At 41.8% G+C, this 25,451-nt stretch overlaps 1 protein-coding gene across 4 annotated transcripts in view; it reads right to left on the minus strand.

Moving 5' to 3' along the window:
- The window catches only part of DRAM1 (DNA damage regulated autophagy modulator 1), a 37,776-nt gene extending 15,496 nt beyond the window's left edge, over window positions 1-22,280 (minus strand). For 2 of the 4 annotated variants that reach the window (XR_006381268.1, XM_044226834.1), the window contains exons 1-3: window positions 21,952-22,211; window positions 6,350-6,417; window positions 4,888-5,030 (exon numbers count right to left, since the gene is read on the minus strand). Coding sequence is in view for 2 of the 4 variants with exons in the window: in XM_044226834.1 (XP_044082769.1) it covers window positions 4,888-5,030; window positions 6,350-6,417; window positions 21,952-22,082 (342 nt within the window). In the remaining 2 variants the exon portion in view is untranslated. Of the gene's footprint in view, window positions 1-4,887; window positions 5,031-6,349; window positions 6,418-21,951 lie in introns of all 4 variants that reach the window. The other 2 variants (XR_006381267.1, XM_044226833.1) reach the window with 1 other exon arrangement.
- Between the last annotated feature and the right edge of the window lie 3,171 nt (window positions 22,281-25,451).

A 25,451-nucleotide genomic window follows, 5' to 3' on the forward strand; every position in this document is an offset into this window, starting at 1 on the left:
TCTGCCAAATAAATAAATAAAATCTTGCAAAAAAAAATAAAAATAAAAATAAAATATTTGTATGCCTTTAAGTACTTAAGGAGTTAAAAAAAAAACCACTGAACTGTACACTTAAAAATGGTTAAGATGGCCAATTTATTAAAAAGATATTATTTATTTATTGGAGAGAGAGAGAGTGAGACAGAGTAAGCCTGAGGGTGGGAGGGAAAAGGGTAAGAAGCAGGATCCCTGCTCAGCAGGGAGGCCCACACAGGGCTCGATCCCAGGACCCTGAGCCAAAGGCGGATGCTTAACCAACTGAGCCCCCAGGCACCCCTCAGATGGTCAATTTTATGTTATATATGTACTTAACTACAATGAAAAATAGCAATAATTCAAAGGAAATGAAATCACTATCTCAAAAAAACAACTGCACACCCATGTTCACTACAGCATTATTTACAATAGCTAAGATATAGAAACAACCTGAGTTTCTCTCAAGGGACGACCGGATGATGAAAATGTGAAACACACACACACAGATTATTATTCACCCATGAAAAAGAAAAAAATCTTGCTATTTATGACAACATAGGTGGATGCTGAGGGCATTATGCTAAGTGAAATGAGTCAGACAGAGAAAGGCAAATACTGTATGATCTCACTTAGATGTGGAATCTTAAAAAAAAAATGAAAAACTGAACTTATTGATACAAAAAACAGATCAGTGGTTGTCAGAGGTGAGAGGTAGGGGTGGGGATGGAGAATGTGGGAAAGATCAAAAGACTGAGCTTCCAGATATAAGGTCTGAAGATGTAACACAGAGTGTGATGACCACAGTTAACAATGCCATATTTTATATTTGAAATTTGGTAAGAGAGTAAATCTTAAAAGTTGTCATCACAAGAAAAAAAAAAAACCTGTAACAATGTGAGGTGATGTACATTAATGAGCTTATTATGGTCATTTTGCAGTATCTACATGTATCAAATCACTATGTTACATACATTAGACTTAAACACAAGTTTATATGTCAAAGACACCTCAGTAAAATGAGGGAAAAAATATTAAGCCAACAGCATTAAACCAAATATTAAACCAATAAAATAAAAGAATGAAAACACAGATCTTTTTCCCCCCTTTGAATGTTAGGCACATTTGGGCAAGGGAAAAGGAACAAAAGGCAAGGCATCCTCTGCTAATGAGTCATTTCAGGAATAACGTTCTGAGATTCTTGATGCTTTCCACAGGCTTTTTTTTTTTTTTTTTTAACGCTAAGTAAATTAACATCCTGAATTTATACACTCTGTTTCCTCCAAATGCACAATCAGGGAATTTGCTTCCTCTACCTCCTCTGATCCAACATACCCTTTAGAATTTCCATCTGCAAATTCACGACCCCCACATTAACCCTGACATTATTGGATCAGAAGGTTCTTGAGTCAGCAGGAGTTGTATTTGCCTGTGTTCTTCCCCTGTACATGCTCTCTCATCATAGAAGATGTCTTTTCGAAGGGAAATGATTCTTAGATCAGACATGAATTTTGGATAGAGGATAAAAATGAAAACCCAGCACCCTTTTTGGATCTCTTTTTCCAAAAGTCTCTTGTTAATTTAAAAGATAGTAAAAAGAAACCGAGAGTACTGCAAGGGTTAAACCTTGGAAAACTTCTTGAAGGAAAGTAAAGCACTGAGAAAGGTTGGTGGGGACACACCTAACCAGCTCAGGACAGACAGCTCCCGGAACATCTGATGAGTGCAATTTGGTCCTCCACAAGAACCACCCCCACCCCCCAGCCCCTCCCACCCCTTCCCCCCACTTCCCTCTCACTCCTCCCCACCCCAAGACAGCCAGAGCTCTCTTGGCTGCACACATCCAGTTCCTGGGAAAGGAACAGCTCAGAGTTGGTTTGCTCAGGGCATGTTGGAAAGGAATTACAGGATATCAAAGAAGGAAGTTGTAAAGATTTATTTATGGGAACAATGACAAGGCAAACACTGTGCTCTCAGGAAAGTTTAAGATCCTATTTCTGGTTTTTGTTAAGATGTAATCACTTCATAGAATCCTTAAAGAGAACCACAAGTTTGATGAATCTGACTTCCAAGTGCTCTTTATAACGTCTGCCCTTTCTGGTTTAAAAGCTGACAGCTTTTCTGCTCATCCCGTGAGTTATTTGGAGAATAAGGTGATAGGATTTCATGTACCATATACTCTCACCCACTGAATAACTCATATCCACCATCTACAAACAATTATATCGTTCCACGTCTTCCCTTGCCTCTCCAATTCCATTTTCCTTCCCGTCATGCTTTCCGGTACTAGAACTGTGAATTGTGTACTTGATTTTTTTCTTTCAGAGGTTTCCCCATCCTGGCATTGAAATTAACTCTTTTCCCACAGGTTCTAGACAGATGGCTTCGATTCAAAGTCCACTTCTGCCTTTCTGTGCTCATACAATCTTGGGCAAGTATGAAGCCCTCTGGGCCTCCATTTCTCCACTGGCAAATGAGGAAAATACTATCACCTAACTTCTAAGGTCCTTACTGGGATGACAGAAGTTAAAGCATTGAATGTTTTCATAAATTCTGCCCCATAGGAAACTTTCAATAAATTGGTTGTCATGAAAAAGCAAATGCATGCAATCATAAAATATAGAGTCTCCGGCATGTGACCGATGTCACCTGCATCCATGTGTTACAGCCTTTGTCTTATTTCACCATAAAGGGACAATGAGGGTAGGAAAGTGAAATGGAGCCAGAAGCAAATCTATTCTCACAGTGCCCTCCCTGAAGCCCTGTATACTTGCTCCAGGGAGGCTACAACTCTGCCTCTCTCCCTTTCTACCTTTCAGTGTTAACAAGGAAACAGTAATTGTGGATTTATAACATTCAAAAATTAAAACTCGTGGGGCACCTGGGTGGCTCAGTTGGGACTCTTGATTTAGGCCCAGGTCATGATCTCAGGGTCGTGGGACTGAGCCTTGCGTGGAGCCTGCATGAGATTTTCTCTCTCCTTCTCCCTCTGCACCACCTGCACCCCCGCACCCAATCCCTCTCCCTGATGAAAAGAAAAGAAGAAAAAGGAGAAAAGAAAAAAGAAAACTCGTTAGCCCAGAGACCCAAGAGTCCATCCCTGCCCTGTGGGTGGTCCTGGAGAAATGGTGCCGTGTAAGGAACGGAGTCTGCCAGGCCACGGCACGGAGTTTCCCAGAACCCTGTACTATGTCCCCTACGGACAAATGGCGGCCCCCCAGCAAAGGTGATTCTATGAGGGCACATGTGCAGGTGGGACAGACCCTTCTGACAGTGACTCTCCTGACTTCATGCAGGAGGCTTCAGACAGGCAGGGGCACTAGCAGCTGGATGGAAAGCACATGATAGCGGTGGAGGCCCAAGGTTATGACCCTCGCGGGGTCAATACCAAGTGCAGTGCCCGAGCTGCGGCTTCAGCCGGGGTACCTATGCTCTAGCAGCTGGCTGGCGGCCAAGGCGGACACCTTTTTGTGAAAATAAGCAACACATAAGATCAGCCTGCTTCTGGTGGGGAAAAAAGTTACAGGGGTCCTCCTGGGTTGAACCAAAAGTCCTCCTGCTGGAACTCCCTTTGTGCTACCACAAAGAAACAACAGGGGCAGAGAGAGAGACGCCTGGTGGCTCAGCTGGTCAAGTCTGCCTTCCGCTCAGGTCAGAACGTCAGGGTCCTCGGATCGAGTCCCGGGTGAGCTCCTTGCTCAGCAAGGAGACTGCTTCTTCCCCCGCTCCTCCCCACTGCTTGTGTGTTCTTTCTCTATCTGACAGATAAATAAAATCTTTAAAAAACAAATAAACAAAAACAAACAAACAAACAACAGCAACAACAAAAACATAGCGGTAGAGAGAGCAAGACCAGCGCAGTGTTAGCCTGTAATGCTGACGGCCACGGTGGCTGTCACCTATGGCAGTTAGTGATGGTTACTGCGCATCAGCTCCTGGAATCCTCACAACAGCCCTAGGAGGGAAGGACTATTATAACTAGTACAAATGTAAAATGCAATAAATATTTTAAAAATATTGAATAATCTCTCCAAAGACAAACAATTCCCATGCTTTCCTGAAAGAGACCTCAGGATGAACAGGAGTCCACTAGTTAGAATAAAATAAGCACCGTAAGTAAAACCGCACAGTAAGAATTTATCTGGCAGATTCCACGAGAGTCACCGTAGAAGCTAATTTGCTCCACTGGGGCCCTATTTTGTCTCTGTAATGAATGAGTTGAGTAACCCTATGTAAACGATTTCACCCCCATTACCTATCTCCTCACCTGCCTAAGGAAGAGATCAGATGCTGTTTTGGGAGTTGGTAAACACACATGCTCATACACACAAATATTTTCACACTTTTTTTTTTTTAAGAATTTTATTTATTTATCTAAGAGAGAGAGAGAGTGCGCGCTCAAGTGGGCAGAGGAGCAGAGGGAGAGGGACAGAGCTGAGCTGAGCATGGAGCTTGATGCAGGCTCCGTCTCAGGACTCTGAGATCATGCCCTGAGCCGAAATCGAGAGTCAGAGGCTCAACCCTCAGAGCCATCCAGGTGCCCCAAATGTTTTCACACTTTTAATGAAACAATGACTAAAGTCGCTCTCCCAACCCACCAACCATGTTAATAAACATGGAGCAATGCAGAGCCCAGAACATGGAGCAAAATACACTTTCTCATAACCCTGCAAACATGCACCCCACCTCTCCCAGTAAGCACTGACTTACAAATGAGAACGATTTGTTTCTAAGAAGCAAACTATCCCAACTTTTCTAAATGCATCAACTACTTGATACTGCAAGTATCAAGGCATTCCTCTTGTGTTCTTGCTTCTCTCCTCCAGACACACATACTCCGTCATCCCCAAGAACACAACCCACCTCAGGACATACCTGGAAATTGGCTACAATGCCCATTCCAATACATCCCACCAGTCCAAGAACTAGCGACACCAAGTTAAAAACGGGTGTGCTGAAATAGCTGGTTTGGTTTTGCTTCTCTACTATTTTGTATCTTGTGTACATGGTGGCTGCCCCTGAAAAAGAAAGGGACTTTGATGAATTTTTATTATTTGACCTTTTAGAACGAAAACACAGGAAAAGTTTTGCTTTGCTTTTGTAAAGTCTGTATTTCAATTTCCTAACTGCCAAAGTCTCCCACTCACCCACCTAGTCCTTCCTCACTCCTTCTTACTCTCTCCTAAGTGTGATGGACACACACACACACACACACACACACACTCCAACTTGCCCTTTTATCCTTTTCACATAAATGCTACTGTGCATGGACTCTGTGACTTGTTTTTTTTTTTCACATAAAGTAAATCACCATGGAGAGCTTACCATGTCAGTACAAATAAGTCTACTTCATTGTTTTTAGGGTTCTCTTCATGGTATACATTTCATCATTTCCCTAATATTGGAATTCTACACTGTCTCTATGTTTTCACTATTACAAACAATGCTCCATGATGAGTACACAAGTCCTTGGCATGCTTTCAGAATGCTTCTGGAAGACAGATTCCTAGAAGTAATATTACTGGAGCAAAACTATGCACAATCAAAATGCCAAGAAGTATCTACAAATTGTTCCAACACTGTATTGTAGCATTTATATTCTCACAGCAGAGTTGGAAAGCAACTGCTGCATGCCCTTGCCTCTTTAATTATTGCTAACCCAATGAATGAGAAACGGCAAACTGTTGGCTTAATTTGCATTTCTCTGGTTGGTAGTGAGACTGAGCAACTTTCAGTATGTCTGCTGGTCATCTGCATTTCTCCTTCTGAAAACTGCATTCAAATTTTTTCTGATTTCTCTCCTGAGTTTGTCTATTTGTTTTTAATTTGCAGTTGTTTGTTTACACATAATGCACATTTGTCTATTGTCTGCTAGAAATATTACAAATTTTCTTCTGGTCCATCTTCAGCTTTGTTTTTGCATGTTTCATCATTTAGAAGTTTTCCATTTTTTTAATCTACTAAATCTGTCAATTCCTTACTGTTTAGCTTCTGGGTTTTGTGTAAGTTTATCCCTCGGCTTCTCCTCCCACTCGTGTGTCTGCACCCTCACACACACACTCTCTCTAATAAATAAATAAATCTTTAAAAAAAATTATACACCCCAAGAGCGAATCCTAACGTAAACTATGGACTTTGGGTGATGATATGTCAGTGTAGGCTTATGAGCTGTAACAGATGTACAACTCTGGTGGGGGATGACAATAGTTGGGGTGGGGGACACTGGGTAGGGGGCAGGGCATATATGAGAGATCTCATACAAACTGTAAACAACATATTTCGCTTCACTTTAGACTATGAATTTTTCATTTATTTATAATAATTATTGTGGACTTACCAAGAAATGCAGAGAAGTTTATCATAAATCCAAAAATCCCACTCTCTGGAGGTGTTGTTCCTGTATCACTGGCAAAGAAAAATGTCCAAATTATTAAAAGGGAATTCTGTTCAGACCCTTGGGAGGCATATATCTGGCAATTTTAATATGATGGTTTTTCTGGGTGTTTAGCCACTCTGAATTCCAAAGACTTGGTCTGATTTTGCTCTAACATATTTTCATTTTGGCTCTGAAAAATCTTAAACTCATTTTTCTACCATGAGAAATTACATTTAAATCTTTCCATTGTAAAAAGCTAGGAAATATTTAAAGTGAATGATTGCGGTGTTTCTCAAATGATAGAGCCCCATAAACTTGATGTGTTTATTCTCATTAAGAATTCAGTGTGAGGGGCGCCTGGGTAGCTCAGTAGGTTAAGTTGCTACCTTCAGCTCAGATCATGATCTCAGGGTCCTGGGATGGAGCCCTGCATCGGGCTCTCTGCTCAGCAGGGAGCCTGCTTCCCCCTCTCTCTCTCTGCCTGCCTCTCCGACTGCTTGTGATCTCTCTCTGCCAAACAAATAAATAAATTCTTTAAAAAAAAAAAAAAAAGAATTCAGTGTGATGGGGCACCTGGGTGGCTCAGTCCTTAAGCATCTGCCTTCGGCTCTAGTCATGATCCCAGAATCCGGGGATCCAGCCCCGCATCGGGCTCCCTGAGGGGGGAAGCCTGCTTCTCCCTCTCCCACTCCCCTGCTTGTGTTCACTCTCTCACTGTGTCTCTCTCTGTGTCAAATAAATAAATAAAACCTTAAAAAAAAGAAAAAGAATTGAATGTGACTATTTTATGGGGGGGGGGGAGAGTCTAAAATCAAGTTTGAAAAAGCAACTATTTGGATTTTAAATATACATAGACACATAATTTAATTTTTTTAATAATTTGATTTATCCACAAGAGTTTCCACTGGTGACAACAGAATGGTAGGGAGCTGAGCAATACCGTTGATGCCTAGTAGAACTTTACGGAAGCAATAGGGTATCAAGTATACAATAAAGTATTTTAACAAGAAATAGTTTCTACAAGACATGTTTCTGTTGCAGTTAATCAATTCATCAGTTAAATGAGCTGGGAAAAAATTAATTAAATGAGAAAGAAGTGTTTGATGTGTTGTTTTCTACTCATTCATACCAAGGTTTACATTTTTACATAATCACGTTGCTCCCATAAAGCTTTAGTTTAAAGCTGATGGCCAAAGAGTTCTCAATGGGAAACAATTCATACCCGTCTTAAGTGTTTCCCCATTTTAAAAGCTCTGAAATTTAAGTATTGAAACACTGATCGTGTTGAAGAGGCATACTTCAAATGATCTCAGGAATTCCATGAGAAGCCCATTGTGCAGAACACAGCAGGAGTCTTTTGGTTTTATGTACACTTAATATCTGAAGAGCATAAGGCTCCCCCTTACAGCAAACACTTCTGTTCCTATTTCAGTCAGTGGCATTTGCACCTGTAAGAATCTGAAGGCCTTCGAATTTCACATTATCATTTCTCCTACAAATAACCATTTTTCTCCCCAAAGAAGTGTTGAGGAGGAAAAGGCTGCACAATGTGCGGGATGTCTTTCTGAACACAATGTGGGTAAGAGGAGGGGACAGGAACCAGAAATGGAGAAAGGCAGAGACAGCTTTTACCCTCAGGAGGAATTTTGCCCAAAGATTAAATCTCACATAAAATCTCACGGAAATCAAGCCTTCCATTCTTGGCCTCGGGATATAAAAAGGCAGCTTCCAGGTGAGTCATGCAAGAGTACTTGTGATCACAGGCCCGAGAGCACCTGCCACATGCCAGGGAGATTGTTTGCTTATTTGTGGATAAAGGAAGGAAATGGAAGGGTGAGGATATTTATGGGAACAGGAATAGGTAAGTAATTGGAGGGAAGAAGATGCCCTGACAGGAAATAAGCTGACCAGACTCTGAAACTATCTGCCCATGGATAGCAAAGCAGGACATATGTCAAGGGCCCAGATGTACAGTCCCATGACATCAAACATGTGATCTGCAAGCTCAGAATTTTAGGGTCGTGCTTTATTCTTCTTTATCTGTACATTTAAAACCATACAGGGTGCCTCGTTGCCTCAGGCTGGTAAGCATCTGACTTCCACTCAGGTCATGGTCTCAGGGTCCAGGATCTAGACTCAGTTCAGGTTCCCCTGCCCAGCGAGGAGTCTGCTTGTCCTTCTCCCTCTACCCCTCCCCCTGCTAATGCTGTCTGTCTCCCTCTCCCTCTCTCTCTCTCTCAAATAAATAAATAGAATCTTAAAACATAACAATAATAAAAAATAAAAATAAAATAAAACCATGCAGGCAGCATCAAAAGTACTTTGTAAATAGCCATTCCATATGTATTTGTTGAATGACTCGGTACTAGCAATTAAAAAAAAAAGCACACCTAGTAATATCAGTTATTGAGCATTTACTACATACCAGACACTGTTAGGTGGTTACCATACATCATTTCATTTTACTCTCACAACCTTGAGCTCTTATTGCAACCCCATTTAAATAAGGAAGGGAGCGGTAGTAGAGAGGTTACATAATTTGTTCAAGGTCATGGGGTTATTAAAGAGATGAATTAACAGCCCCAAAATGGAGTTGCTTAAGCCAACCTGCAAGTCACCAAACTGAGACTTAATGACAGTTTCAGCTCTCCTGGAAATGGAACTTTTAACCAGTCATTCAGGAATCATCTGATCAGCATTAGTTACGTAATCTGTCTGATAGGACCCTGCCCCCTGTAGGGAAAGTAAGCTTGCAGTAATCAGTTGGCTTTTTGCTGAGTACAACTTCCTTGTCCCTGCTCCCTTCTGCCTATAAAAGTCTTTCATTTTGTACAGTTCCTCAGAGCTCCTTTCTGTCTGTTAGACTGAATGCTGCCCAATTCATGAATCCATAAATAAAGCCAATAAAAATGTTATTTAAAAAGTTAAATTTTGTTGTTATACTCCAGGTATCTGACTCCCTGGCCTCCCTGCCTCTGGTGCGCTCTAAAGGAGGCAAGGAACAGAGCAGTTGGAATGACTGTGGGTAGGGGCAGAGAATGAACACTGATGGGCTGCTAAATGTTTAACAACTAGCTCTGGAGGGAGCCTGATTGGTAGAACAGGCCAATTTCCATGGTGTAAATGCTCCCAACATGTCAAAGTTTAAGCTGCCAACATGTAGGTCGCTGAACATTGAATTGGGAAGAAATGGACACAGTTGGTTCTCAGCCGCACTTATCAGCTGGCTCCAGCTCACCATAGCAATGAACCACAACAGTAATGAAAAGAGATCAGCATGCCTTTCTTGTATACCGTGTACCAGTGTACCAGTTTACACCAAAGTGTAAACCAGGCAAGACCTCATAACTCCTCAAATGCCATAACTGAATTGTAAAATATTTTTGACAAATATTGATGATCGTAATAAATCTGATTTTCTTTCAGGCCTAGAAACTACAACACCTACCCTCAGTGCATGAGTACCAATGGGCCTACATTCCTATACTTGGCTATAACATAAGCAATGACTATACTACAAAAATGTGGGGAAATATACTGTACTGCATTCATAAGCAGTTGTTGGATTCAATGCAACCATCTTTTAAAAAATGTTTTTATTTGGCTCCACAAATACCATGAAATTTATCTGCCCATCAACAAAATATTTAAGAGTTACCTACTGCTGAGTAGGAAGCCCGATGTGGGGCTGGATACCAGGACCCTGGAATCACGACCTGAGCTGAAGGCAGATGTTTAACAACTGACTGAGCCACCCAGGCACCCCTTGCACAAGGATATTTAAGAAAATTTTCCAAGCAGCAAATAAAAATGTGACACTTCTTAGAAGTTCTTACACAGCAAAATTAAACCATTTGAGACTACTCCCAAATAAAAAGCTTTTGCACAGGAAAGGAAACCATCAATAAACCACCTACTGAATGGGATATATCCCATAAGTAGTTAATATTTCAAAATAAATAAAGAATAAATATAAACACAAATACAAATATATATATATGGGAAAAATATATATATATATATATATGGAGAGAGAGAGAGATTATATAACTCAACACCAAGAAAAAAAATAGTCTAATTAAAAATGGGCAGAAGACATGAATAGACAGCTTCCCAAGGAAGACATACAAATGGCCAACAGACACATGAAAATATATTCAACATCGCTCATCATCAGGGGAATGCAAATCAAAACTACAATGAGATATCACTTCACACCTGTCAGAATGACTAGAATTAAAAAGACAAGAAATAAGTGTTGGTAAGGATGTGAAAAAAAGGAAACCCTCTTGCACTGTTGGTGGGAATGTAAACTGGTGCAGCCACTGTGGAAAACAATATGGAGGTTCCTCAAAAACTTACAAATAGAATTACCATACAATCCAGTAATTTCATTACTGGGTACTTACCCAAAGAAAACGAAAACACTAATTCGAAAAAATATATGCACCCTATGTTTGTTGCAGCATTATTTTTAATTGCCAAGATATGGAAGCAACCCAAGTGTCTACTGATCAGATAAACGAGATATGGGCTACACACACACACACACACACACGTGAATATTACTCGGCCATTAAAAGGAATGAGAGCTTGCCATTTGCAACAACACAGATGGACCTAGAAGGTATAACGCTAAGTGACACAAATAAGACAGAGAAAAACACATTCCATATGATTTCATTCATATGTGGAATTTAAGAAACAAAGCAAATAAACAAAGAAAAGAGACAAACCAAACCAAAAAACCAGACTCCTAAATACAGAGAAGAAATTGGTGGTTGCCAGAAGGGAGGTAAGTGGGGGGGATGGGTGAAATAGATTAAGAGTACACTTATTTTGATAAGCACTGAGTAATGTATAGAATTGTTGAGTCACTAGGGGTGCCTGGGTGGCTCAGTGGGTTAAGCCTCTGCCTTCGGCTCAGGTCATGATCTCAGGGTCCTGGGATTGAGCCCCACATCGGGCTCTCTGCTCAGCTGGGAGCCTGCTTCCCTCTCTCTCTCTCTGCCTGCCTCTCTGCCTACTTGTGATCTCTGTCAAATAAATAAATAAAATCTTAAAAAAATTGTTGAGTCACTATACTGTACACCTGAAACTAATATGACACTGTATGTTAATTATACTTTAATTTAAAAAAAAAGAATAGCAGTGGTTGCCCATTATCATCAATAAAAATGAAAAGGCTCTTTTACCTTAAAATGTTCTTTTAAGCCTTTCAGTCTCTGAGCTAATATGTTACATCATTAATAAATATCACATCACATCTTCTGCCTGACATTGGATTCCAGATGAGCACAACACCCAGGGGCTACCAAGAGAAGTTGTAGATAGACTCTTTTTATTTTTATTTTTTAAAGCTCAAACTAAATGATCTCACTGTGCAAAGGCAGAGGTAGTAGTATTTGGTTGGCATAGCTATACTTGGGTGCTTATTCGGGAAACTTAAGAATGAGTAAGAGGTGAAACTAATTGCTTCCCAGCCTTGCAAAAGAGTCTCCCCCACCCAACTCCCACCACATGATTCTGTACCCTATGGCTTAAGCAACATGGTTCTGGCCCCGCCCCATCCCCTGCTACCTCCTCACTTGCCTCCTCATAAATAACACACTTCTTGGAAACTGCAACAGAGATAGAAAGTAATTTTTCATTTGCATGTGTCTCAGAAGCTGTTGAGGCTGTTGTTCATAGACAGTTGTTTCTAGGGTTGGATTATGTCTAGGAAATCGAATTACATCTGTATTTCCTGCATTTACATCTCTCACAAAGTAAGTTCACCATGGAAAATTCCAAGTTGTGTAACATCCTTCTCCATACTAATTTATGATTTTACACCAGTGCATAATCATTTGATGCTCAAAGGAATGAAAACAATGCAAAGAAGACCTACATGATAATATAAGCTTGATGGAATGCTATTCTCTAAATCACTAGATACAAGTAATTCCATCATTCCAAAGCCTGGAGTCATGGCTTATGGGGGAGGGTGGGTCCGACAAGCTGACAGTATGCAAAATTATCTGCTTGCCCAGACTGAGATTTTTTAGATTGTCCTAAAATTCTGGACCCATTACTTGGAAAAATTAATCAGGATTTAGAACCTGAAGACACTGAATGTACCAAAATAAGGGAGACTGTTATTTCCTTTATCTTCACAACATTTACATATAATAAACTGAAGGGAAGAAGTATGATAATAAAAATCCATTATATTTTATTAGATACTTTTAATTAGGGTTAAGTTTTTGGCAGCTCCATTTGCTGATGATTCTCCTGAAGTGGGAAGCACCATATATATAGCTATATCAACCTTTTTTAAACTTAAACTTAAATAATTTCCTACTCATAAATGCAAACAACTCACTCCATTCTCACCCCACTCATATGCAAATTGCCCCCCTTTCTATCAGTCCAAGTTCCCTCTTTGTTCACAAAAAGAAAAAAAAAATTGGCAGGGGTGGCAGGTTGGTGGGCAGAGTAAGAGAGAGAATCTCAAGCAGCCTCCACACCCAGCAGAGAGCCTGGCAGGTCCCACAACCCTGAGGTCATGACCCAAGCCAAAATCAAGAGTCAGGTGCTTAATTGAACTTTTTTTCTTAATTGTTAAGTGTTGCAAACTGTGCCAGGTGATGGGGGACACAAAGACAAAAAGACAACTCACTAGCCTTCAAGAAGCTTAATATCTAACACAAAATTCAAGGATCTGTTGACTCAATACATAGTTACTGGCTGCCTTCAACACAACCTAGGCATGGCGAATGTAGTGACAGGTAACACAGAAAAAGCCCCTCCTTCATGGGCCTTCTAATTCGTGGAGGGCAATATAAAAAAGGAGTCCAGAGTGACGAATGCTGTGAAGAAAAGGTAAGCTGGATACAGGACTCAGAGAAGGGTGAGCCACCTGCTTGAGACAGGGTACTCTGGAAAGTGGACTTGAACAGACATCTGGATGAGGAGTATTTTGACCAGGAAAATGAGAAGCAGAGGAACAGCAAAGTCAAAGGCCTTAAGGTGGCAATATATTAGAAGAACTGTAAGGAAGTAGGTGTGGCCGGAGAAGAGAGAGAGAGAGTGTGTGTATGTGTGTATGTGCACATGCATATGCGCACAGATGAGGAGAGGAGTTCGGGGGAGCCCCGGGGTCATGGAGAGGACTCTGAATGTCATTCTGAGATGACAGGAAGCCGTTGAGGGCTAAGCATTGGGAAGTGATACGAAGTTGATTGATGTTTTTACAGAATGTTGTGAAAAGGCTGTAGAAAGGCAAGCGTGGACCAACAAGAGACTGTTAGGAAGCTATTTCAGTAGTTTGTCAAGAGATGACAGCGGCTGGGGCCACGGTGGTAATGAAGCCGGAGGTGATAAGAGGGCAGATTTAGAAAATTTTCTGAGAGAAGTCTCTAGAAAACCAGCCCCGCTTAGACTACGGCTGCTAATATGACAAAAGAAATTTTAAAATTAACATTTCCTCAGCCCTTACGCTCAGCCAGGCACATCTTACTTGGTCTTCACAACTTTGTAAGGCAAGTACTTAGTGTATCTTCATCCTAAAGATGAGGAAATGGGAGTCGTAGAAAAGTAATTCGCTCAAGGCCACAGGCCATACATGGGAAAGCCAATCCACCTAGAGTTGTCTGATTTCAATGGACACAACTTAGAAACTCTTCCCTGCTGTGCTATTTTACATTTCTTTTTATGAAAACATATTATTTCCATGTGAGTTTGAAGTGCTATGTAACTACAGCCAGGTTCGCATCTGGAATCATAGTAAGATGTCCTGGCAAGAACTGTGTCTATAACACAGATACCTGAGGGACTGAAATGCAATTACTGTCAGGTAAGGAGGACCGTTGAGTAGAGCACTCTTTTTTTTTTTTTTTTAAAGTTGAAATTAAGACCTTATATTTAAAACCTGTCAGTCTTGCAAGTCAGACTTTTGAGCAATACTCTGTCTATTTAGAAGTAGGAATAACTGAAGAAAAACGTTCCCAATTTTATTTTTCTTGAAAAAAAATTTATGTAATCCAACGACAATGGAAAATTTAAACAGAGGAGAAATTACACATATTTATAGTTGACTCAGAAACCAAATAACACTGCATCTGTCACCTCAATTAATTTTTGAGCTGTGCTCAAAATTAGAAAGTTTGGGATCTTCAATTTTCTTATTATGCATTTCTTAGGATTAACTAATTTGGATAATTTTTTTTTGAAGAAAATGTGAAGCTCTAAATTTTCATTTCAAGGATGATACTTTTCTAGCTAAAAGTTTTCGACGGCAAAGCTCACCTTTTCATCCTTATGATACAGTGGTTTAGAGATACTATGAAGTAATAACCCATTGTAAAGACTGAGGTGTCATTAACGTCGTGTCAGAATATGTGACTTTATACACACAGAACCCATTATCTGTTATTTATTATCCTGGACCCCACAGTTTTTTGGTTGTTTGTTTTCTTTAATTTTAGGTAGTTAACATACAGTGCAATATTACTGTCTTCTGGAGTAGAATTCAGTGATTCATCCCTTACAGACAACTCTCAGTGCTCATCAGAACAAGTGCCCTCCTTATACCCATCCCCCATCCAGCCCCTCTCCCCCTCTCCTCCCACCACGAACCGTCAGTTTGTTCTCTATCATTAAGAGTTTCTTATGGTGGGACATTGTCATAATATGGGAGTAAATGATGAAATGCAGGCATCAACACTGTATGTGACATGGTCTTAATAGTATAAAAAATGTTTATCAACATGCTCACATATCAACTTACATATACCTTACATGAGGTGATAGGTATTATATGAGGGATGAGGTATTATATGGATTGTACTGATGAACCCTGGGCACTTTGTATCCCTCCTCATAAATATTAGATATAATTGAGTGTACGTAAATAGAGTCCAAAACCAAGCAAATCACACCAATGATACTGGATATAGTTCTAGAAAGTTGAGATTTGAAATACGCATTTTTTGTTTCTGTATTTCTGACCTTTTCTCTAGGATTATTACATTTTTATTTTAAAATTGTAAATTATACCTTCACAAGTTATTGTTACTGGAAAACTGCATATTTGTAACAAAACAAACAGAAGTGAAAAAAAGTATGATCCAAAATAGATAAGGGGATAGAGAGATACAAAGTTCCAGTTACAAAATAAATAAGTCACAGAGATGAAAAGTATAGCACAGGGAATAGAGTCAATAATATTGTAATAATGTTTGGTGACAGATGATGACTACACTTACCTGATGAACATGGGAGTAATATGCAGAATCACTGAATGACTAGATTATACAGCTGAAACTAATGTAACACCTCACTAAATAAATAAATAAATACATTTAAAATAATATGTAGGAGTGAACCCAATTTTATAAAAACATATATGTAAATACAAACGTGGAAATGTATTAGTATATAAACATGTAAAATTTGTATGAACATGTAAAGAAATAAATCCCTAGGATTCCTAGGATGTTGGGTTCATGTTTACCATTTATTTCTACAATATAGTTCTTCATTTTCTAAAAAAAAAGTTTCTTATGGCTTGTTTCCCTCTCTCCTTTTTTCTTTGCCCTTCCCGTATAATCATCTGATTTCTTTCTTAAATGCCACATATGAGTGAGATCATATGGTATATTTGTCTTTCTCTGACTGACTTATTTCACTTGGCATAATCTACTCCAGCTCCATCTATGTCATTGCAAATGGCAAGATTTCATTCTTTTTGATGGCTGAGTAATTTTCCATTGTGTATATATACTGTATCTTCTTTATCCATTCATCAGTTGATGCACATTTGGGCTGCTTCCATAGTTTGGCTATTGTTGACAATCTGCTATAAATATCTGGACCCCACTATTACGGCTGAAATGGAAGCAAAAATCACAATTGCCTGAAATGCAATGTAGTTAGTAATCAAAAAAGTTGGTTAAGGCAGAAGTCATCAAAAATTATGTGGATACAAAGAGAAATTATGTGGCTACATACACCAACAAGCAAATAAATGTATGCACATTCATTTGCCTACCTGTTGACGGGGCCAAGGCCGTTATGTGAGTACCAGTCCACTGTGTGTCTCCCTGGTATATAAACCACATCTACTTTGAATTATCTCATTTCTAGTTTGGGGTTCTTTAAAGTGGAAGGGAATATTAAAGATACTTTTGAAGCAAACTGAGGCAGAATCCTTCTAGTTTTTTTAATTGCTTTTTGTTAGTCTTTACATTTGTCATAAACACTATGATTTTTGACAACGGTCTCTTTTGAATCTTCTCAAAGCATTCAACAGAATTTTCTTTAAAATTACTTCTTTTTTTGCATTCACAGATCCACAGTTTATGTACAGTGAGTTAAATCACGTAATTACAATTAAAAAAAATACAACTGGCATAAACACATTTGGAAACAAACACAGCTGACACTGGATAAGCGTACAAAGAAACAGGTGAGAGAAGACAGCAAGCAGCCCAGAGTGGCCAGTGCTGGGAGAGGCTGTCAGGGACCACGGGCTTCAGTCTGTATATTTTTGAGAGAATGAGGTTAGCAGTTAATTCAGCAAGTTGATTGAAGTTGGTTAAGAAAACTTCTACAATAGGGGCACCTGGCTGGCTCAATGGATACAGCATGAAACTCTTGATCTTGGGGTTGTGAATTCAAGTCCCATCTGGGGCGTAAAGATTACTTAAAAAATAAAATTAAAAAGAAAATTTGTGCTATAATCACAAATAAACTGATTACTTATGAAATTAGCCCTCAACCAAATGTCTTTTCCTACTTAAGCCTAGCATCTATACAGACCAAGGTGGACTGGTCCTTTGATAATACAGATGCTTACAGAGAACTTATGTTCTTGCACCAGGGTGTGAATGAGTTCTAAGTGAGTTCACACGCTAATTCCTGAGGGATGTGCTATCACTGACCCACAGAAAAGCAGAAATAAGTAACCTGCCCAAGGTCCTACAGCGAGGGCACTTGGTGGAGTTGTATTCTAACCAAAGTTACCTGCTTCAAAGTTGTTCCCTTTATTCACCACGATGGATAATCAAAGGATGTAAATATCCAACAATGTAAGTCAAATGGACTGCACAGTGAGGCTGCAAATCTCATAAAACATACAGAATTTCATGAAGCCGACAGGTGGTGTTGGAGAACAGCTGGAACGGCAGCCCGAGTTAATGAACAGTGAACCCTGGCAGAATCAGTTAATAACTGACAGGAACCTGACAAGATTAACAGAACACTTAACAAAAGCAGGCCCATCAGGCATAACCTATCTTAGCATTCAACCAATATTTACTAAGCAACTACTAGATGTCTGGCACGGTCATAAATGCAAGGGATGCAGCAGTGAACACACCCTAAATCTCTAGCCTCATAAAACTTCTCTGTGAGAAACAGACAATAATCAAGATCAATATCCTTACACACAGATTAGGAATGATCATTGGGAAAAGTGAAGTCATATAGTATTTCTGCAAAAATGAGCCTCTTCGTATCTCCCTTCACAAGACAAATGTGAAATCAAGGACTTCACATAATCATAAAACTGTCTTGGAAAGATCCTTCCCTTAAAAAATCCACTTGTGGGGCGCCTGGGTGGCTCAGTGGGTTAAGCCGCTGCCTTCGGCTCAGGTCATGATCTCAGGGTCCTGGGATCGAGTCCTGCATCGGGCTCTCTGCTCAGCAGGGAGCCTGCTTCCTCCTCTCTCTCTCTGCCTGCCTCTCTGCCTACTTGTGATCTCTCTCTGTCAAATGAATAAATAAAATCTTTTAAAAAAAAATCCACTTGTTTATCCTAAGAATTTTGTCTTTTCATTTTGCTTTTCATTACAAGATGTGTTCGTTATAATGAATTTTGTTCAAGGTTGGAACTAGCACTTAATTGTGATTCTAACCTAAATTTTATGCTTGTTTACCAAATGAAAGATAAAATGATTTCCCTCATTTTTATATTCACTTCTGGAGTTAAAGACCCAGCCTCTTTTACTTTGTTTACTACGCCATTTTGGTCTCCATTTTAAGGTGGCTTAATTCTAGGTGACCGAGTTTTTTGTCACCAACCACAGAGCAGGTTTGTGGTCATGAGGAGGAACAATGGGAGTGGCCAAAGATCACAATCTACCCAGCAAACAGTATTTGCTCAAAAAATGATGCAGAACTGACAAAAACTTAAATAAAGGGCCATTGAATATACTGGAAGCATGAGACACAGGCCAAAGAAGAAGATATAAAAGGGAGTGGCTTATCAGCTGGGAGGTGTTGATAAGTAAAGCTGATTCAAGATAGCCTCAGAGATTTGGTCACAGAGGGACTATAAGAAACTATAACAAATTAAGTATGATTATACTCAAGAATGGGGGTGTGGCCTTGTAAAAATTAAAATAATCCTTTCAGGTTGACTTTTACTTGTCATTCATTTTGAAAACCTCACGGGCATTAATGGTTTCCTAATACAGAAACATTGCACTATGCTATTCCAGCTTGTTAAATCTAGTGGCTGCTTGAATCGCATGCCTCTAATTTAATTTTTGACAGGAAGTCAGTCAATATGCTACAGGATAACAATGTTATCCTGAAGAAGATATGTGATGAGGAAGCTAAGTTTGAATGTCACATTGGAAAGAGGTCCTCCCAGGATAATGGTTCTTATAAAACGCAATGGCTCTTATTTGAAGTGTTCACATTTGGGAGGCACCTAGGTGCCTCAGTTGGTTAAGTGGCTGACTCTTGATTTTGGCTCAAGTCACAATCTCAGGTCCTAGGACTGGGTGCGGAGGAGGCTCCCCGCTCAGCAGGGAGTCTGCTTGGGGATTCTCTCTCCCTGTGCCCCTCCCCACCATTTCTAAGTGAGTGCTCTCACTCTCTCCCAAATAAATAAATCTTTAAAAAATAAAGTGTTCGGGGCGCCTGGGTGGCTCAGTGGGTTAAGCCGCTGCCTTCGGCTCAGGTCATGAGCTCAGGGTCCTGGGATCGAGTCCCGCATCGGGCTCTCTACTCAGCAAGGAGCCTGCTTCCCTCTCTCTCTCTCTGCCTGCCTCTCTGCCTACTTGTGATTTCTCTCTGTCAAATAAATAAATAAAATCTTTTAAAAAAAATTAAAGTGTTCAACGTTGTTAAAAAAAAAAGAGGGGGGGAGTTTAACATTAAGAAATGTCAGAATATCAGATTGGTTGAACAAGGTCTTCACATAAAAGGGAAGCATCCTGGATACATCCAAATCACTGATCAGTGACCAATGATCTTATCAAGCCTTCCCTCAAAGGATATGGCCCTAGGGGGAAAAATAACTATATTGAAAATGAATGCCCAAGAAATATTAATTCAACAAATATTGAAAGCCCTCATGGATCTTATATTCCAGTGAAGGAAGACAGATAAAGTATATAATTTGTTAGAAGATGCTATGGTAAGTAATTAGAATAATTAGACTAGATACGGGGGATCAGGAGTGCTCGCCAGCAGTTTTAAATAGGGCGACAGGCCTCACCAATATCTGAACAGAGGAGGTGGTCAGGGAGAAAGCCTGACAATTTCTGGAGGAAGGGCATTCTGGCAGAGGAATAGGCAGAGCAGAGGTCATGAGGAGGTAGAGTTTCTGAGAGGCTCAAGACACAGGAAGGAGGCCAGTGCAGTCAGAGGAAAGTGGAGGGAATGGTAGTAAGGGAGAAGGGGAGGCCATGACAACAGACCTGAGTTATAGGAGATAAGGTCAAACATTTCTGGGACCAAACGGATAAAACCGGCGTTACTCCCATCACTTCCCGGTATCTTGTTCTTAATCTAAATCTTGCCTTTGCTTCAGTGACTTGGTTTTCTAGGCGGGGCGGAGACAATGGAATCCTCCAGCTCCTCAAGTAGGCAGAGAGAGCAAACCACCTGAAAGTCCCCAGCACATGTGGGCAAGCAATACATGTGTTGTTTATAGGCTGCTGGCTCCTGGCAAGGAGGTGACAATCTCCAGCCTTTTTCTCCTTAACTTCTGCTTTTCCTAAAGGCTTCCTTTCCTTGTTAAATTTAATACCTATTCTTTGGACTCTCTGTGATTTGAGCATCTCACCAGCGGTTCATCTCAGCTCATTTCCCCATTTCTGAGTGTCTTCCATTTCAAGTTCGGCCTGTGGTGCTACTATATCAGACCCTCCACAAAAATTCAAGCCCTCCTGCCTCTGGCACTTTCCATCCTCTCCCGCCACCAATGAGTATCAAATATTATGTGTTCCTGACCTTTAGATGTGGGACAGCTATTATTTTCTCAATAAAAAGCATTGTAGGGAAAGAAACTTGTCCCTTTTATACAAATCTAAGAGGATCTATTAGCTTCAGAATCAAAAGAAGCAAGACAACCCCATATCAGACTGAGGTGAGCCACTAGAAACCAAGTCCAGGTTTTGGCAGGGCACAAGGTCTGATGGGAAAGTCTCCGTGATGCCTGGAACAACTCTTGAGTGGGCAAAACCAACACTGCCATTAACTGGTTCTCTGCATTCTTCACACTGCTCTCTTCCTTGCTTCAAACTCTATCTAGTCTCTTCTTGCCTCACCTTCCTTTTCCCCTTCCCTGCCCACAAACTACAGAACATTGCTCACCATACAGCATGGCTGCAGGATGGAGAAGCCCTACAATCTCTATAATCATAAAGTGGTAACAAAACCTTGGTTGTCACCAACTTTATTATTTCCTCACCAACCAGTGCAGGTCACAGCACTTGGATAAGGATGGATGGTTCCAATGGTTAAGGAACACCCGTTGCCATGGGGCCAGTCACTGAACTGGAAGCCATTTGAAAAGGACTGAGACGTCCTGGGCACCGATGAAGTGACTCCTCAGGAATGGTGAGGCCAAAACTTATGAAAAAAGAAATGGTGTAATGACAACGCAAGATATGTCATAAGTTACTGACAGTTTGAGGGCTCGGACTTTGTGGGCGCTGTACCCCAAGCGGATCCTGGGAAGCTCCCTCCAGAAGAGCTTAAGCTTAACTCCCAAAGACCTGGAGGTGACACAGTGTCCTTTTGGGTTGGATGGATCTGGGTGTGAATTCTGCTTCCACCATTCCTATCTGTGACATCAGTGTCACACTGATGAAATTTCAACGACTGCTCATACTTCGTTTCCTTGCATGAAAAATAAGCCGGACATCCATCACGAGGATGTTGGGAAGTGGAAGCGAAGTATGTGAGCAGTTTTAGCATACATCAGGATCTGCCTCTTACACCCTCAAAAAATGGCATCCATCAGGCCCCATTCTTGTTTCAGTACCGCTCCAGAAGCATCTTCGAAGGATTCTGTCCCACGGTCCGTCTGAAGTTCTACTGTCTATCCTGAGCCCCCCCTTCCCCCGACGGCACTGGGTTCTGTGTTCAATGTCCAGGGTGAAGTCAGAACCGCTCTGGGCTCTGCGCCCGCTGCCTCCCTCCGGGTCCTGGCAGGCGGGAGAGCGCGCCCCTCGTCGTCAGATGTGACTCTCCCTGCAAGACAAGCCCCGCCGCCGGGTCCGGGCCCTTCCCTCCCCGCGGGCAGCTCTGCCCCCAGGCCCCTCTGCGCGGCCGTGCCTCACCTGATGTAGGGGAGGAAGGGGTTGACGTGCCCGGAGAGCACCGCGACCACGTAGGAGATGATGAAGGCGGCGGACGACCAGGTCACCAGGAGGAAGGGCACGAAGGCCATTCCCCTCAGGAAGCACAGCATCGCGCGGCCGCCGGGAGGGCGCTACGCTCTGCGGGGCCGGGCGCGGGACGCGGGGCGCGGGAGTCGCGCACGTGCTGGCCCGCAGGGCGGACCGGAGGCTCCGCGACGGCTGGGCAGGCCCGGCCCCGGACCGAAGGAAGCGCGGAGAGCGGAGCGAGGCGGCGGGCGGCGAGGCAGGCAGGCGGGCTGGCGGCCGGGGGGTGGGTGGGGCGCGGGCCGCCCGGGCTTGTTGCGAAACCAGTGAAGTCACAAAGCGGCGGGCCCGCAGGCTTGGAGGCGCGCGGCGACCTCCCCGCAGCCGCGAAGTGGGAGCGGCGGGGACGCGGCGCCGGGCTCCTTTCGCTTTTGGTTCGGACTCGGCAGGGGTCTGCAGGGGCGGGCGGGGGTGCCGGGGGGCCGTCCCAGCCTGCCCGGCCGCCCCCGGCTCTTGCGCAACTCCGGAGAAACGAACAGCTCCTCCCGGGCCCTCCTTCCCTGGGGGTTTCCGGGGTTTGGGGCCTCGAACCCCGGGGGGCTTCCCTTCCGTGGTCCCACCGGCTGCCCGTCGCGGGTGGAGAGTGTGGCCACGGCGTGGCGACATCCAGCGCATCCCGCCGCTGCTGCACGGATCCGGACAGAAGTGTATGTAACCTTCGCCAAGTCATGGGCCACGGACGGGGCACCCACCTCGATGGTGCCCACGAGAAAACCTACTGGGTGTAGGAGCCGGTGGGAGTCGAGATGGGTCTGAGTTGCCGCCCAGCCTAGTGGCCCTTTGTGCCCCATAGTTCTGCTTTTCACTAGAGCAGACCTCGAGTTATTTCCTAGAAATTAGATTTCCCTTTCTCCTCTCAGGGATGAGGGTTCGCCCCTGCTGGGAACTGTGCTGTAAGATGAGTAACGGTAACCTCATACGTTTCAAACGCAGCAAAAAGGATTTGTGTTCTGGAGGCGCTTGTGAGTATGGGGAGCTTGAGGGATGGGTTATAGATTCTGAGCCCAAGGTATGTGTTGGAAGTCATTGGGTCATCGGTGACCGAATGTGGGCAACCCCTGCTAGGGGACAGGATACAAAGATTAAATAGTACCATGGGGCCAGAAGACTGACATATCAAAATTAAATAAAATTATATGGAATATTAGATAGAAATTTAAAAAGTGAAAGTGTTGGCAGGCGGGGGGTGGGGGTGGGGGGGGCTGTGCTCAGGAAAAGGATCAAGGAAGTTTTCCTGACTGATGATATTTGAGATTTTGAAAGTAAATGATGCTAACCCGGCAAAGAAAGGGGAGACAAGTATTCCAGGCCAAGGAAAAAGCAGGAGAAAATGCACAGACCCTGGAGTTGCTTGGTTTCTGGAACAAGAAAAATCACTCAAGTGTACGGTAGAGAATAGAGAGGTGGGCAAAGAGGACATCCAACAGGAGCCCTGGTAATTTTTTTCAGTTCACTTTTTTTTTTTTTAATTTTTTTTTTTTTTGGTAGTGAGGAAACTATAGGAATATGGACAGATACGTATTTCAAATACATCATTTTGACCGGGGTGGGGGGTGGCAACTGACCTCCATAGGGGATACAACAGAGGCTTTATATTAAGGGTTTTTAAAAATGAGAAAAGCTGTCATCCATGGTGATCCACCTTAATCTGTACCTTGGTTTCTGCGTTCTGAAAACCACTTTTCCCTGGTCTTCTTCCCTTTCCCTATCCCCTTCTTGATTTTTTCCTTCTACTGTTTCATCTGTTTTTAAAAATCTTCCCAAGCAGAAAAATTATAACATCAAATGGAGCTCACCTGATCACCATATCCTTTTGTTGCTTATGTAATTCCCTTAAGCAACCCAATTGGCTTATAACTGTTAACACAAACACAGTAAAAGTTGTCTGGCTATAATAGTAATAGGTATTTCATTGTTTAAAATAAGTCTGTACACATGTATGTATTTAAAATAGTTCTATAGGGTGGCTGGGTGGCTCAGTCGTTAAACATCTGCCTTGGGCTCATGTCATGATCTTAGGGTCCTGGGATTGAGCTTCATCTCGAGCCTCATCTCGAGGCTCATCCCGAACTTCGGTGGGAAGCCTGCTTCTTCCTCTCCCATTCCACCTGCCTGTGTTCCCTCTCTCGCTGTATCTCTCTCTGTCAAATAAATACATAAATTTTTAAAAAATTAAAATAGTTCTATAACTGTAACTAACCATGTATACTACATATGGGGTGAAGCAGCACTGGAAGCATAATGCTTTCCCTCCTAAAAGCCTTCCATACCATAGATCACGTAATGTGCTCTCTGTGGAACAGTCAAGTTCATGATGGTAAGAAAAGCAAAAGTCCTAGAAAACAACCTTACCCGTGAAGGAAACTTGAATATGTCACTTCAAAATATGCCTCTTTTACATAGAATTATGTTGTGCCTCTCCCCTTGAATTAGTTCCTGATTTTCTCTCGGTCAAAGCCACATTGACTCAACATAAGGGTCTGGTTGGGCTGCCCTTCTGAAGATGAGGCATTCTTCCTTGGTGGCCACCATTTACTTACAGGCAGTATGCTTCCTAATCCAAATAAAGTTCATGCCAGTGTATGGATGACAGCTCTTCTCATTTTTTAAAACCCTTAATATAAAGCCTCTGTTGTATTCCCTATAGAGGTCAGTGCTTAGGTATCATCTCCTTTTTATGGCTGAGAAAATAAGGTTCATAAATGAATAAATGAATATGCAGAGTTTGAATCCAGGTCTATGTGGTTCAAAAGCCTGTAACCCTAACTGTTGTGAGGAACTGTCTCACTGTTTGGATTCCAGAACTCCAGAATTTCGAAGGAAGGGCCTTAAAATATATGCAGCTATCTTTTATTTTTATGTATGTATTTATGAATACATTAGGATATGAAAAATTTCAAAAAATTGAACAATATTATCTAAAAATAACAATAAAGAAGCATCTATAATTCTCTGCCTACAAGTCAGCTTTTTAAAAGATTTTTGAAATATATTTGAGAGAGAGCAGGAGCATAGGGACAAGCTGAGCTTGGGGCCTGACTCAGAGCTCTATCCCAGGATCCCAAAATCATGACCTGAAACAAAATCAGGAGTTAGACACTTAACCCTCTGAGCCACCTAGGCACCCCTCTTTATTATTTTATGTATTAAATATCTAGCCCATGTTGTTATAATCTTTGAGTTACTGCTTTTCATTACCCTATATTCATCCATTGAATTAATGAACTATAATCTACCTCACTGCCCCCAGTGCTGAACAGTTATGTTAGTCCAGATACTGCCCTATTTTAAGTAACATTCTACTAACATCTCAGTTGTTTATGTGTTTTCTTTTTCCTTTAGGTAAATTTCCATGAGTGGGATTGCTGTGCCAAAGGACAATATGGACATTTTAT

Source organism: Neovison vison, chromosome 12, assembly GCF_020171115.1.
Source record: "Neovison vison isolate M4711 chromosome 12, ASM_NN_V1, whole genome shotgun sequence".
NCBI classification, from domain to species: Eukaryota; Metazoa; Chordata; class Mammalia; order Carnivora; family Mustelidae; genus Neogale; species Neogale vison.